At 34.8% G+C, this 16,840-nt stretch overlaps 1 protein-coding gene across 4 annotated transcripts in view; it reads right to left on the bottom strand.

The window, feature by feature from the left end:
* Positions 1-3,271: 3,271 nt before the first annotated feature.
* Positions 3,272-16,840, bottom strand: part of LOC119076225 (nephrin) — a 173,624-nt gene continuing 160,055 nt past the window's right edge. The window contains exons 16-22 of one of the 4 annotated variants that reach the window (XM_037182881.1): positions 14,937-15,078; positions 12,497-12,604; positions 12,353-12,426; positions 12,109-12,287; positions 11,924-12,044; positions 11,160-11,212; positions 3,272-4,693 (exon numbers count right to left, since the gene is read on the bottom strand). In XM_037182881.1, coding sequence (XP_037038776.1) covers positions 4,457-4,693; positions 11,160-11,212; positions 11,924-12,044; positions 12,109-12,287; positions 12,353-12,426; positions 12,497-12,604; positions 14,937-15,078 — 914 coding nt within the window. In that variant the 3' untranslated portion in view covers positions 3,272-4,456. The remainder of the gene's footprint in view (positions 4,694-11,159; positions 11,213-11,923; positions 12,045-12,108; positions 12,288-12,352; positions 12,427-12,496; positions 12,605-14,936; positions 15,079-16,840) is intronic. The other 3 variants (XM_037182882.1, XM_037182883.1, XM_037182884.1) reach the window with 3 other exon arrangements.

Below are 16,840 nucleotides of genomic sequence, written 5' to 3'. Positions count from 1 at the left end.
TGCTTATTTAAATTATGTTCTTATTCCTGTTCTTGGATTGCGTTGATCAAACAAACGCACTATAAACAAGCACCGGAACATATTTGAGATTGTGCTCCGGTGTCTGTTTGTAGTGTGTTGATCAAACGATGAACTCTTTTGTGATGATATTTGCGACAATACATAGGTGGCGGATATCGTTGTAACGACTTTTAAGATACTGCTACTTGGTAACAGCGAAGACATAATTCCACCAGGAAAAAACATTTACGGATGTCAATACATTCATCTGTTGCGGACATCGACAACATATCTAAGCAAGGATCTCTGACAAACTTGGTCTTTATAACAAATTGAATATTAAAACTTATGAAGTAGAAGATTTTGTACTAATCTTTCGAAAATACGTAGATCAAAAGAAGTGACAGTCTCGATAATTATACTGGTGATTTTATACTGTCTGCGATAGGTTAAGCACGAGAAATTACTATTACCGTCTTGTAACACAATCACAGTTTCGAATAAAATGAATTTTCCTTTTACCTACTGCCATTCTGACTTGAACAAATGGAACGATACGATATGGTATAAGGATAAAAATACGATTGCGAATCGAGAGTCGATTATAATTTCTTTTTATATATAAAAATAGTTGTGCAGTAAATCCTGTATGGACGAGAGTCATCGACAAGTGAACATAAAATAACAGTGGATGGATACTGTACAGATGGGAATTGCGAAATGATAATTATTTCGTTTTCTCTTATAACTTATTTAATGTGAGAGATATTTCTATAGTTTTCTACACCGATTTTTCTGCTGACACAAAACATTAGTGTCCAGCGACCAACTACACATATCGTAATCGTTGCAAAACATACGTATATATGGATTGGGTACACACAGGACTCGATGTGCACACACAACTCCTATAGGGCTTCTAATGTGATCGAAGAATCTAATGTTGAATTCCAATAAACGTTCATTTTCTATTTTCAACATATACGTGTATGTACTGTATGTGTGCACACACATAGATTATAGAACACCAGCTATATCTGCGGCTATCATTATATGACTGGTACCTTCTTCTTTCGTTGCCTGTCTCATCTTGTAAATATATCACAAAGCTCGTGCGACCGATTTAGATTCCTTCGTTCTCTTTTTATACAAAAGCAATTACCCAGAGTTCCATTCAGTGAGAGATAAGCCTAGACGTTTTACGATTGACCGATAGCACATGAAATAATGAAGAAAAACTAATAAAAATGGCACAAAATTACTGCAGATAAGAAACAAACAAAAAAAATTGTCCTTTTTTCATTGTAGTACAGTCTTCAAGTTTGGGTGGAGGCGAATAGGAGTTTCCTATCATGTGAATTATTTGCACTGGAAGAGAAAATTCAATAGAAAATATTGTTTTATTGTTTGAACATTTTAGAAATATTACTTGAGCTCGGGGTAAGGCAGCGCATTACAGCATTTCTTATTAATACAGACACGATGATACGATGAGTGCAACGATGCTGAAAAGCTAAAAGATAAACTAAACTAACGATAACAACTCGAGAACTAGTTTCGGAATTACATATTGCTGCTGCATTCACCATTTCATATAGTTTCTAATCTAAAGACAAAATGAAATTGTGGAAGCAACGTTTATGCTCAATTTTCGAGTTTTCAATATTACACTTTAAGGCGGCTGAAGTTATTTAACGTAATTTGTTTGGTTATTAACAGCGTTGTGTGAAGAAAGCACATATAGATGTGGAAATGATACACATTATATACAGACATACAGTGCCAATTGGCTGCAATTAGTGGAGTTATCCTAATTGGTATCCGAAGTCAGTTTAGCGATTAAGTGCGTTAATTCTGTTGGGAAAAGGTGTACTCACACTTTATATTACGACTAAATGTAATAAAGTTACTGTATATGTGTCACGTACTATCGGGAGGGTGGAAAAGCACAGTCGTTTTGATAATATTGAACAAAAATGTTCATTAGTCATAAAGTTTCACAAATCTTTCCATAGCAAAATATCATTAAAATTGTCAGAAGAATTAACCCAATCCACATATAGTTTACTAGTAACATCATGCATTTATGCGCACGTTGTACACATGATGCGAGCTTATCTGATGAGGTTATGTTGTTTATGGAAAGATTACATAAATATTGTTATAAATTGAAAATCAAACAAGATTTACTGGGAGATTACAAATAACTTCCAATATTTTAGTCGAATTCGAGTGACAACGAATCACATATTTCCATAGGGCAGGTCGTCCAGTATGAACATATCGACGAACATTTTCTGTGTCTAACGTTCAAAATATTTTGTTTATTTTACGTAATCAGCTTAGAAACTTTAATTTCCTTTACTTCCACACTTGGTCAACCCACATCGGTAATGTGTTGTCGTCAATATCAAATTTAAACTATTGTGAACCTAATCGTAAAGACATTTGTATAAGGATTTATTCCTTTTTATTCTGAGATCTCATTCTCATTTCATTATTCCTTTCAGAAACGGTCAGACATCAGATAGTTATAACGTATGGCACGACAAGTATTAATGTTTGAGGCGAAAAGCTAACATCGGACTGAGGCTTTGTTTTAAGTTGCTGAGCTTTCCCAAATTTCTTTAAAATTCAAATAAGAAACGGTAATCAAATTTCAGCTTAAGTTTACATCAGCTGGTTCACTCATACAAAGAAAACTATTTATGGGTGCTTATACGGATTCAACAGTACACGTATGCGCGTTGTAGTGGTACAAACATATAAACATGCATAGCCAGTTTTGTTTGTATGAGTGAATCAGCTGAAGCAAACTGAGGCTAAAATTTGACTGCCGTTACTGTAGCCTAAACTTGAGAAAAAAAATAAAATTTCGGAAGTTTGTGGTGATTTAACAGAAGTTGACGAATTTAAAGAAAATAGGCTCTGATGAATCGCGATCTAAATTTTATTAGTCCCGACAACATCGGTGCTGAGCCAAAAATTACTAACAAAATTCAAATATTATTACAGCGAAATGGCAAAGCGATGTTAAAACAAATTGTTAAAACAAATTAAGTAAAAGAAGTACCAGACTTACTCATTGTATCACCATACGCTCATTGTTTGTGAAAGAGATATGTTCTGCTCTGACGTCAACTTACCTTCTCGAATTTAGCCGATCAGACGATATTTCTTTAAATAAAAGGAAAATTTGTTTCTTTTCAAAATTATTTCATTTTAATAAGTTCTTATGATTTCTGTTTTCCATTTTTGGTATTTTCTTCTCATTCGTCATTCATTTCCTTTTATCACTTTCTTGTGTGCTAAAACATTTCTCTTTCATACCATTCTTCTCTCAGAATCCAAACATTACTTTGATTTCATTAATTACACTAACAAATTAATCTAACAACAATGGGTTTTTTTTTCTTCATTCATTTAATACAATGATGATGGCGATGGGAATGATGATGATGATGACGATTATTAAATGACATTATTTTATTATGATATCGTGGATAGGATATGGTTGACTTTATTTACCGGAAGGGTTGATTATGTATCATTTTCTTTCATTGCGTCTTTGTGATTGATATATAACAGTGTATCGTTTCAAAATGTTTCGCTTCTTGCAACATAATAATCCTTCATTTTCTGTTCCTTTTTTTCCTCTGCCTTTTTTCTATTTACAGTTAATGAGTTTGATGATTTGATTGGTTTCGTTTAATGACATTTTTTTTATTATATGTACAAAACTCAATTACTTAATTAATTTTTATCGTTTTTCTTTTTATGTTGATGGGGAAAAAAGGACAATTAAATGTAGAATTTCGAAAATAAAAAAAAATATCCGATTTTCCGATGATAATATACAATGTTTTTGTTTCGACAAAAAAAAAATTCCATTGTTATGCGCTCATAAAACATGTTATGGCTGAAGCCGAGGCTATGCAGTATTAAATCCACGTCACTTTCAATTAGCTCTACATTTTGTTGAAATTCATTTTTTTTAAAAACTTAATTGGGATATGACCAGCTTTGATATGACGGTATTTTGTTTCTATTGTATTGTACCTTGAACATAATTTTAAATTTGATTTCTCCAATTTAAATTTGTCACAAATTGTGACTCATATTGTTCGAAAAAGAATGGTTTTTGAGTTCAAAAATAGACAGACGAGTTTGGAAATTTGGTACAATTATATTGTTGATGGAACGATAATGACGCAAAGTTAAAATACACGATTCTATGGTACGAGAAGCACTTTTCGGTTTGATGTTTTTTTCTTTCAATTGTCATGAAAATTACTTCTTTCTCGTATTTCACTTTTCGGTGAGACACTTTTGTTTTTAAAAAACCATTCCAATTCATTCAAATTCTGTTTTACTTAATACTTTTGGTATAAACAAAATCTTTAATTTCGCTTAGAACTTTTCTTTAACATTTTCTTTCTTGTTTAATTCTGAATTTTTAAACACAACTCTCAGGCACCCGCGTTGCCATTAATAAATTTTTGATTGCATGTACATTTATATCTAAATCTATGCCAGTCAGTTCTTTTGAATCTGGAAAATATGTTCCTAGTATTAAGTCTTGTTGTTGTTGTTGCTGCGGCTGCTGTTGCTGCTGTTGGTTGGGAACATTCGTTGTTACCGACTTGAGTAGTAAATTTTTTGGACGATTTTCGTGATTTGAATATTTGTCAAACTGTAACAAGAATCAGACAAAAAAGAGAAATGAGGAAATTATATTTATTTAGGTTCGTTTTGGTGGAAAAGGATTTACAAGTACATGACAATAATATAATAGATATTTTGCGGAAGGGAGCACATTATAATATGGGGTGAGGGTCAAAGTTTTTTTTTATTGTCACAATGGAATGTGATTTGAATCTGACAATGCCGAGGTAGTTGAATAGAAAATGAGTTAATCGAATTCTTTATTAACGGGATAACGGGGTTAGGTAAATGTTTGGAAGCCAATGTGATAAATCTTTAACTGAAGATTATCATTGATACGATTGGGATTGGGTAGGTACGTTTGGAAAGTTTATTTTAAAAGTGTTATACACCTCACCGTAGATTTTTATGAATTAATTCTATGTTTACGCAAATACTTCATGCCCTCACTTAACTTTAAAAATTGATTTTGTTACTTTAATCGGGTAAATACTGTCACAGCGTAAAGACGTGCAAACACGGGTAGATGTGGTAATGAATTACTGTCAATTTTGATAAATAAATGTGATTCACAAGTACTGGAGGCATGTGAGATGATGAAGTAGCTTCATTAAAGTTATAGGGCTTTCCAGTTCATTTTGGCAATCACTTCGCAAACCCAGGTGTTTTATCTCATAGTCTAAAGTATTGTCAAGAATGCTCGTAGATACAAGTAAATAGTGCAAATACCTGTGCGAATACCCACAGACATGCAGAGCAAGTATGAATAAATAATAATTAATGTTATACAATTTCAGCAGGTCGTTTACCCCAGCAGCTAAGAAAATTTCAAGGAAACTTTGTTTTCGTTTAATAAATTCCCTATGTTGTTCTTCGACTATTATTAGCTACTAGGTTAAGCTTTTAAAGGACGAATAACCTTTTGCTCAGATAGGTTCAAAAGAATGGGCAAAGCTTTATGGAAAAGAATGTTCAAAAAGAGTAACACTACCCCGTCGGGCACTGTGCACTTTGATAGGCACGGTGGTCCCGGAACGTGCAGAAATGTGCGGGTCAGAGCTCGAGGATTACCGGGGGCGAGCAAAGTAAAGCTTTCATACTCACCAACCCGCAGTAGCAAGCGTGGTGTTTTAATGCTAAAAACCTTCAAACGAAGCCATAACGAATTATACATTGCCACATATAATGCCAGAACATTGTCGTCAAGACAAAAAATGCAAGAAATGGAAGAAGAGCTAGAAAAGATAAAATGGGATGTTGTGGGAGTGAGCGAAGTGAGAAAACCTGGAGAGGAATGCCTGAAATTACAATCAGGGCATACATTCTTCTACCGAGGAAGTGACAGTCAGATGCTGATGCACGGTGTCGGACTGTTCATAAACAAGCGGTGGTCGGATCGCATAATTCACACGAAAAGCATATCCGATCGAGTGATATACGTAAGCCTGAAGATAAATAACAGATACAGTGTCAAATTAATTCAGGTTTACGCACCCACGTCCACCCATGATGACGAAGAAGTAGAAAGATTCTATGAAGATGTCGAGAAAGCTCTGGACGAAAACCCTTCACATTACCAATATCTAGTCGGTGATTTCAATGCGAAGCTGGGAAAACGAGAAGAAGACTCCGAAGTTTCTGTTGGTAGTTTTAGCAACGACCAAAGAAATGAGCGTGGAAATACTTTACTCAACTTCTTACAGCAACACAATTTGTACGCAATGAATTCATTTTTTGCAGGAAAGCCTCAACGGAAATGGACTTGGGCTAGTGCAGATGGTGTAACGAAAAATGAGATCGATTACATCATAACTGGCTGTAAGTCAACCGTTAAGAACGTTACGGTCCTAAACAATTTTTCAACCGGTAGTGATCACCGAATGGTTCGTGCAAGAGTCACGTTAAATACCAGATTTCAAAGATCACAACTAGTTCAGAAAAGTGAAAGGATTGACGTACAACGGCTTTACACACAAAATGAAGAATTTGCTACGAAAATGACTGCCGAATTAGATAACGTCAACAATCAATGTGAAACATTGGACGAATTGAATACCAAAATCGTCGATACAATAATGGGTTTCATGAAATCCAAATGCAAATCCGTCCAAGGGAAAGAATCAAAACTCAGCAGAGAAACATTAGACCTGATCGCAAGCAGAGCAGAGTTGGTAAAAAACGGAGGACGAGATTCAGTGGAATACCGGAACCTGTCTAAAAGTATCAACAAAGCAAGGAGATCAGATGAAAGAAAATATAATGTCCAATTGGCTCAAAACATAATTGAAGCTAACTGCAATATGAAAGTCCTACGAAGAAAAATGACAAACGCCAAAAAAGAAATCTTCAAATTACGAGACAAAACAGGAACGATCCAAACGGATCGAAATGCGATATTAAACATTGCAACAGAATTTTATGAGAATTTGTTTTCTTCAGCAAGACAGAGCCCAACGGAAGAAACCGAAGATAGACCAATAATAAGAAACGTGGGATCGGAGGATATGCCCGACATAACTGTTGATGAAGTCAAGGCCGCAGTAGCCGAGATGAAAAACAAAAAGTCTCCCGGAGAAGATGGTGTTCCAGTGGAAGCCATTAAACTGGGTGGAGACTCCTTATTAAAGGCAATCACGGCTTTGTTTAATCAATGTCTCCAATGGGAAGAAGTACCAGAAGCCTGGGAAAATGCGGTAATTACATTGCTGCATAAAAAAGGAGACATAACAAAGCTGGAAAATTACCGACCCATAAGCCTATTGTCAACACTCTACAAGTTGTTTATGAAAATCATTACGAAGAGGAACACTAACAAGTTCGACTTCTACCAACCTGTTGAACAAGCTGCTTTCAGATCTGGTTTCAGCACAAACGACCATTTGCAGGTGATGAGAACGCTTATTGAGAAGTGTCGTGAATACAACATCGACATAGTCTTGCTATTCATAGACTTCGAAAAAGCTTTCGATTCAGTGGAAACATGGTCGATATTGGACGCATTAGACGAATGTAGAGTAGACTCAAGGTACTCCAACACAATTCGATATGTGTACAAAAATGCTACTTCATGTATAAAACTTCATAAGAGCACGGAGAAATTCAGAATTGGCCGAGGTGTAAGGCAGGGTGACACCATTTCACCGAAATTATTCACGGCGATTCTGCAGAGTATTTTTAGGAAGTTAAACTGGAGTAAAATGGGATTAAAGATAAATGGAGATTACCTGAGCAATCTCCGCTTCGCTGATGACATTGTACCGATAGCAGCGAATCTAGGTCAGGCTCAGCTTATGCTACAACAGTTAAGTGAAGAGGCGAGCAAAGTTGGCCTCAAGATGAACTTATCGAAAACAAAAGTCATGACCAACATCGGGGACGATAGAGAAATCAAAATTGGTGACACTGTCATTGAACGAGTCGACAGCTATGTATATCTAGGACATAAACTGAAGTTAGGTCTGGACAACCAAACTGCAGAAATAAGACGTAGGATTGGTCTTGCATGGGCAGCGTTCGGAAAACTCAGACTAATTTTCAAAAGCAAAATGAATAATAGTCTGAAACGCAAAGTTTTCGACACTTGTGTCCTTCCAGTGCTTACTTATGGAGCGGAAACGTTAACTTTAACGAAAGCATCCGAAGATAAATTGAGAGTGACACAAAGAGCCATGGAACGAAGTATGCTTGGAATAACACTCAGAGACAGAATGACGAATCAATGGATTCGACAACAAACCAGGGTCGTTGATATCATGGAAAGAATAGCATCTCTGAAATGGAGCTGGGCGGGACATATTGCAAGAAGGACAGACGAACGTTGGACCAAAAAGATCATGAACTGGCGACCATATAAAAGACGAGCTATAGGTAGACCACCAGAGAGATGGACAAACGGAATTAAGAATATTGCAGGTACAAACTGGCAGCAAATGGCAATGGATCGTACGAAATGGAAAGAAGTTGGAGAGGCCTACATCCAGCAGTGGATAGAAACAGGCTGAAAAAGAAGAAGAAGAAGAAGTTCTTCGACTGTTAACCTGTTACAGATGGCAAGTATATTAACAGTTTTACTAACTGATCTATTACTTCATTTAATCGACGATTTTTAAATATTGATTTCAGAAATCTTTTACTTCATTTGTTTTGGCCACGCTTTTTGATATATAAGACTTCATTTGTCAAAGCTTGTCGTTTATTATTGCTGTCGTTGTCGATAGCAGATGACAGCCGTCTGTAGCAGGTTAAAGCTCTAGATTTTCCATTTACTTCGAACAACATGACACAACACATTTCCCTAAATCTAGTACTGTGAGTTCTTCCAGTACAATGCATATATGAAAATACGTGAGCCAAAGCCATGGAAACTCAGCTTAATCCATATTTACATTTCACACATAGAATTTATCGAAGAAGTTCAAAAATCCCAGAGCTAATACCATCGCTTGGCCTAAAATACACTGTCGACATTTTCGAACAGCTCTTAAGTTATTAATTTCCATTAATATGAAGTGATTTAATGCTCCATGATCCGATATATACTTTGTATTGATTTATACGTTCGTGATGTACTATTTCATTATTGAATGTACCAATGTACCTTTTCTGCACTCTCATGTATTGCGGATAGAAATGTGTAAAGCCAGATGAGGAAAACCGGACTGAAAACATCATCACCATTTTCGTTTATTGAACTAACAAAAGGGATTTAAGTAGATTTGCTTTCAGATTTTAACACAATATTGCTAAAGGGATTGGGAAAAGGAAAATATTTTGCCAAAGCAAACAAAATACAATTAGTTTTGCAAGTATTGCAAAAGTAACTTGATGGGAAAACGAACGGTGAAAGGTCTGATGTGCTTGAAGACAGTATTTTTTGTCCTCATCGTGTCGGTCTTCACAAAACTGTCATTCTGTTTTCTCAATCACATTGTCAGGATGGAAAAGGGTTTTTATTTCGGGGAAAAAGAAAAATTTGTAATAAGATATTAATTAACAGTAATCCTATTACCAACTTTCAAATGAAATTTCCTTTTAAGTCTAAGATTTGCAAAAAAGATTTTTTTTGCTATACAAAAGAAAATCAACACGAAAAAGTTATAATAAATTTCTCCAGCTTTTCGTTAACCTATTTCCTAACCTCACTTTGTTACAGAAATTATTTATGCATACAGCTTTAATATGACCCGGTAGAAGTTTACAATTAACACCCCGAATGACTAAAGTTGTGTCTGTATGTGTGCCCGACTTTTTTTACCCAGCAGTTTGATTAGCTGGGGAGACTCGCTCATCGGTTACACTGCAATGCAGTTATGAAGGTCTCTTCGAAGTAGAACAGAAAATTTCACACTAAAAAGAACAGGCTTTCAGCCATACGATCGACTTAAATCTGAATAGTTTCGCATCTACCAATTTTGTGTTTGTTTTTATTTCAGTTGGATCAAAGACAAATCTCCTTATACCTAATTGCGGAATTCCACTTTCTATGTCGATTTGAAGGTAGAATTTATTCTTTGTTATTTCCCATAATAAATCCAATAAAAATCGGAAAAATTTGAATGTTTCTTGGCTACTGAAATTCTTTAAAGTGGATAACATTTTCGATTGTAATCGACTAAACTCGGTCAGAATAAGTGCCTGGAAAATAAATCAAATGATTCGAGATTTTGAGTTGGAAAGGCTACCGATAAAATTATTCCAGACACCTTGTGGCGTGAATAATTTCCAGGAAACTCTATTGTTACCTGGAAATATTCAAACTCTTCAAAAATGTTTTAATATCACAAAATTCATCGAGAAGAATGGGAAAACAATACCTAAATGTTTTGTTTGTTTGTTTGTTTACAATTTGAATAAAAGGCAGTGTTTTCCTCCTGGACTACATCCATGGATTCAGGTAATACATTCACAAACAGCTAAGCGATGTGCACATAGAGAATAGCTTTCGCTTATTTGAAACAAAAATGCTGTTATGTGTATAATACGTTGAAAGTAATTCCTGTCGAAAATATCCTTAAAATGAAAGCAAAGCGAAATCTCGCGAATAACAAAACAACAACGAAGTTGTTATTCCATTTTCTTTTCTTTGCGTGTTTAAAACGCCCGAAGCTCTTTGTGTTTCACGGAGATAATTATCATAACTTTTTTATTACGCTCGGTACTCGTGCATACTAAAATCTTTAAAACAAAATTTTGAACTTAAAGTAACCCATAAAACCATACAAAAAAAATTAAAGTTAAAAAGAAAAATCGGTTGCGAACAGAGAAGAACACACTAATAATGCACATCAGAGGAAAATTTCCGTTTCGGGTGAGGGATTTCGATTTTTTTCTTCTTCACTCTTCTGTTGCTTTTCCTCTATTGAAATTGAGGAGCGCTTCTGTTCGAAGAACAGGATCGCACACCTTTCTTTTCTCTTCTTTTTCATTCTTTATTCGAGACCCCCGCAATTTAATTAGATTAAATTTATTTTTATGAGAATTCTTTTAATACTTACATATGCCTCGTTAGTCCATTGGGTTGTGTATGTAACACCAACTTCATTAGACACTGAAAATGTTGTAAAAAAAATCATTTTTTTTAAATGAAATTTATGTTTTGGTTGGTTCTGGTTGAAATATGTTGTGTGGTTTATAGAATTTAATCCAAGATTTATAGATGCGGATGGATGTTTTTAGGGCAGCATTGCTGGAGGCGAGTGATATGGCATTGGGTGGTATGGTGCAGAAAAAAAGGATGCGAATAATTTATGGATGACGGTGAAAGTTATCTTATTCGAAATGAATATTGAATGCGTCATCTGGTTTTTATGGACCATATAGAATATGAAGAGACGAGTATAACCGACATTTTTGGTCAGTGGTTATTACACATTTTAACAATGTGCGGGCATTTTTATGCTCCTTTGTTTCAATATGGTGTGTTTTGTTGAAAATGATGAGATAAGTTTAATGAAATTTATTTTCCATGTCTAGATGGCCTGAGTATGGGAATTTATACGAAATGAAATGGAAATGTTGCTTTTGAACGTATTCGTCTGCAAAAATTTTCACACTCGGAGCATAACATTTTAGGCTTTGAGCTTGAACTTTGAAATGAATAAGCTTCGCTGGTGATGATAATAATAATAATTGGAAAACTAATGAGGGCGTGCAGTAGGTGAAGAATTACAGTCTGAGGGTAAAAAAGCTCTAAAAATTGCACTTTGCTAATTAGCTAAATTCACCACCCCCTTTCCATTTATAAATTACACTAATTTACCGTACTGTGCCGGTATCACGTCCGGATCCCGTTCGTCTTCTATTACTTCTGCTCCCGTTTTATTTTCTTTACTCCGTTTAGCATCATTGTACTGCCACCGTGGACTCGACTTCAGATTCTTCTGAAAGCAATCCAAAAAACATCCTAAATTCATTGCTCCCTTAATAGTTGAAAGAAAATGTCACCTTTGTCGCGTCTTGGCTGCACAGCAAGCTATTCGATTGTTTCGAATTATTTAATGTATCGTTGGATTTCGTACGCCTTCTCGAGTAGATCTTTAATACAATGAAGCAAGCTACTATCAATAGTGTTAATAAAATTCCCAATAAAATCGGAGATAATTGGAAGGATGATTCGTCAGAAGCTGTTAGATTAGAGGAAGGTGTTCAGAATATTATTTTAAAATGTTGTGACCAATCGTATACTTACTAGTTTGAGTTTGGTGATTGTCACCAATTAGAAAGTCTTTCAGTACGATCCTTGGGCTTCTACCTTTTTGGTTTCTAAGGAAGAAGAAGAAATTGTTTGGTTAATGCATCAGATGGTACGTTTCTCAGTCGAATTTATACTTACACAGCGAAAATGACTGCCTTATATGCACGATCTTCGATCGCGTCCAAACTTAGAGTATCCAGAGACTCGATTAGAAAATATGGTTCTTCGGTGTTGGTCATATTAAACCTAAAGAAATGTGGAAAACGTGGTGAGTTTGTAAAACGAAGATTGATGTTTTAGAGTAAAAAATCTCAAACAAGCGTCGCCAAACAGATAGGTCTTTCTTGTGTTATTGCTTTGATACTCTGCTGCTTTGTGTCGACCGCCTGGTCAAACTTCAAGTTTGTGGACTGGAGGTTTTTGTCTTGGATGTAACTCGCTAGGCGTCAAAACGAAACTATTTCATGATAACCTTTGGACTACAAAGCGGCTGAGATGGACGAGTATATAAGTGCTGGCAGGTCACAGAGAAGGGATGACATGTAACAATACTGTCTTGGTCGAGACACAAAACAGAAAAGTCTTTCAATGCTATAAAATGGAATACACCCAGACATGGATTGGACTCAATACCCGACTACTAGCTCTTCTTAAAGGATTTTAATGACGACTCGGCAGTATTTTCACTTATTATCTCCTTATTTACTTTGTCAATGATTTGAACTATAATTCGATAATTTACCGATCACCATGCCGATTACTGTTCGATTGAATGGAAATGAGGTCTGTCATACCACTTCTTCCTACGATTTTACTTCCTTTTCTTGCAAATTATTGAATAGGATATACTGAAATACAACAATAACTGGCACATATTGAGCGGATAACGTTTGATAGAATAGCAGTTTACCTTAACGGACGAAACATTAAAAATAAAAAAATGGGAGACTTTATTATAATAACGTTTAACGACCTGTACTAGAAACGTTTTCCGTACATTCAAGTTTGCCACTGTCGACGCAGTTATAACAATATTTCATTTGTTTTTTTTTTTACATGGAAGCGGCGGGAATTTGCTCATAGATAGGCCTCACAGATAAATGGAATTTTTGGCTAATACTTAAAACATATATTTCCAGTCATTGAAAGTGTATTTAAAATTCCACGAATCAATGCTAACTTTTTGCATTATTGTTCTTTGAAGAACGAATTAAGTACAATGACGCTCTTAACGATAAATCGAAAAATTAGAACGAAGTTCTGTGAGATATGAAATCTCAATATTCCCATCTGCGTAACAAGCGCCTTTTGCAATTAAACCAAAAAATCCATTTTATTATACGAGCCTATCACGCAATTTTTTTCGTTTTAATAATTTAAAATTAAACCTTTCCAGCTACCAGTCTAAATAAAAAAGACAAAATTTCGATTCTGTGAACAATAATCATTCAAAATCAAAATTATACACGAAAATGCGCGCCAACAATGCGAATTGAATGATTAAAGTGTGCGCATTCCAAACGTTTCAGATGTATGCATTGCACAGTGCTTTTTACGGCAATAAGATAGCCGTGCCTTTTTGCCCACAAATGTTCTGAGTGATATTTTGACCAAAATGTCCGATCAATCTTCACCAAACTTTAGAGAATGAAAGTTCCCCACGACTTTTAACGGTATTCCCAAAAAACAAATCAAAAAGTTAATATTTACTATTAAAACGAACTCTCTCAAAAGGGCATTTGGGGTGCTATATAGCACCCCAAATGCCCTTTTGAGAGAGTCCGTACGGGAACAAAAACAAAACTTTTTGAACTTTTTTTGGGGAGTACCGCTAAAAGTCGTGTGGAACTTTCATTCTCTAAAGTTTGGTGAAGGTTAATCGGATATTTTGGTCAAAATATCACTGAGAACATTTGTGGGCAAAAAGGCACGGCTATCTTATTGCCGTAGAAAGCACTGTGCAATGCATACATCTGAAACGTTTGGAATGCGCACACTTTAATCATTCAATTCGCATTGTTGGCGCGCATTTTCGTGTATAATTTTGATTTTGAATGATTATTGTTCACAGAATCGAAATTTTGTCTTTTTTATTTAGACTGGTGGCTGGAAAGGTTTAATTTTAAATTATTAAAACGAAAAAAATTGCGTGATAGGCTCGTATAATAAAATGAATTTTTTGGCTTAATTGCAAAAGGCGCTTGTTGCGCAGATGGGAATATTGAGATTTCATATCTCACAGAACTTCGTTCTAATTTTTCGATTTATCGTTAAGAGCGTCATTGTACTTAATTCGTTCTTCAAAGAACAATAATGCAAAAAGTTAGCATTGATTCGTGGAATTTTAAATACACTTTCAATGACTGGAAATATATGTTTTAAGTATTAGCCAAAAATTCCATTTATCTGTGAGGCCTATCTATGAGCAAATTCCCGCAGCTTCATGAGAGAGTATGTTAAATTGCTGTTAAATTTCAAACGAAAGGCATAAACTGAAACTTTTTCATTGCACACAAAATAAATTTTAATTCAATTTCCCCACCAAAATAATTTTTTTTTGTTATTTTTATTTATTTACCTGACTTTGCCAGTACGTGTTGAAATAAGTTCCAAAATGAATACCTGTGGCAATCCACCATCATATCCGGCGGTGCATTGTACTTCCACTGAATGTTGGGTTTGATTGTTGAATGTGCAATTTTTTACGACCGCTGGTAAACCTAGTTGGGAATAAAAAAAAAGTTTTTGCTTTAAATTTTCCGTGTTCATTTGGAAACTGTTTATCGTTCAGTTTATGTTATTAACTTTTCATCAAAAAATATATTAAAAAAACGAACAAACACCTTCTGCAAATATTTCAAGTAGGTACGTTTCTATATATTCATCATCAAACAATCGTGTCAACGTCATAAATTACAGAATATTGTACTCGATTCATTTCGACATGAAGAACGTTTGCAATGTTGTGAGCTTGTGAAGTCGTATGCTCATAAAATAAGTGTAGTTGTCAACAATATCATACCTTGATATACAAGTGTAACTTGAGAAGAGATACAATTACTTTGAAGTTGTCCTTTGGCGTTATTGCATTTAGTCTGAGTATCATACTCTCGCTTGAGATGTTTGTAATTTATGTGCATAATGGAAAGGTAAAATTCAGTAAAATTCAATAATGTTGTCAGTTGTATAAGAATCCCCATTTCGTCTCCTATACATTAGTTTTAATTTGAACGGTATTCATATGTTTATGAAGCTTATGCTTTGTCAGTGTCTTAATTAACTAAGTAAATTGGTAGAAACTTAGGAAGTTTCCAGCGCTACAAACTATTTCAATTCTATTAAAATTCAGATGGAATACTTCCATACCAACATACTATCAATCGGAACAAACAAAACTTGGTGTTAGATGTTGGTAAATTTTAAAATTTAATTACCCGTTGAATAGAGTTCATATCACAAGAAGGTGTCGCGCTGTTTAGTAAATAAATAAAAATGTATATACGAGACGAGACAAAGATTGTGCCATGATGGAGATTTATAAATTTGAAAAGTTTTCCAATCTTTTTCGCAATTACAGCTCTACACAAAAAGCAGAAGAAAAACCGAAATACCGATAACAAGCCACTTTTACCATCGCAGAACTCTTTGGAGCTCAGTGAATCAGGTCGGATGGAGGATGTACTTTTAATAACATATTCCACGTTACCGTAGTTTTAGATGTTAACAGGATCAACAGCAGACAATATGACAGCAGATAGAAGGAAACATTTTTTAACGAGCTGAGAGTGCAGTCTGTTTATTATATAACAAAAGAATGCAGGTTACTAACAATGATTGGCTTCAATACAATTGAGTTTGGGCATGCCATAGACTGCGGGTAAACGGAGTTTACACGAAATGTATGTCAATTTTGGAAGTGAGAAGGATTGCGACAGTGACTCTGACATCAAGGCCTCACATGTCCACGTGAGTATGTAAATAACTAATAATTAACAATAAGCTTCCTTTAGAAATATTTTTCTAATCAAATTCTCGATACGAAAGTCTGGTTTGAGGAAATTGATTTTCTGAGAAATATATACCGTAAGTCCCATCAATCTGAAACTTATACTTGACGACGTAAGTGTAACACGTTTAATTTTAAGAACGAATGCATAATTGCAGGTTGTTTGTACATTTTCCAATTTGCGTAATTACAGTTGGTTTTCCCATTTGTAAAATGTTACTTTTCATTCGAAAAATGACGTTCAGGTGCACTTTTCACATATAAATTTTAATTTAAAAAAAAAATTACGCCATAGTTATACCAACTTAAATGATCAACGAACTATTAAAATATAATTAATAAAAGCTCAAGAAGTTATTATAAGCGATACTAAGTTTCGAGAGTTAAAAGCTTTTCAAATATTCCCACACACGCTAAAATTTACAGGAACATAAAAGGTAAATGGCAGTAATTATTTTTAATTTTCATTTCAAGAA

Source organism: Bradysia coprophila, unplaced genomic scaffold, assembly GCF_014529535.1.
Source record: "Bradysia coprophila strain Holo2 unplaced genomic scaffold, BU_Bcop_v1 contig_232, whole genome shotgun sequence".
NCBI lineage: Eukaryota > Metazoa > Arthropoda > Insecta > Diptera > Sciaridae > Bradysia > Bradysia coprophila.
Note: the sequence above shows the minus strand (reverse complement) of the source record. Positions and strands in the feature narration are given on the sequence as shown.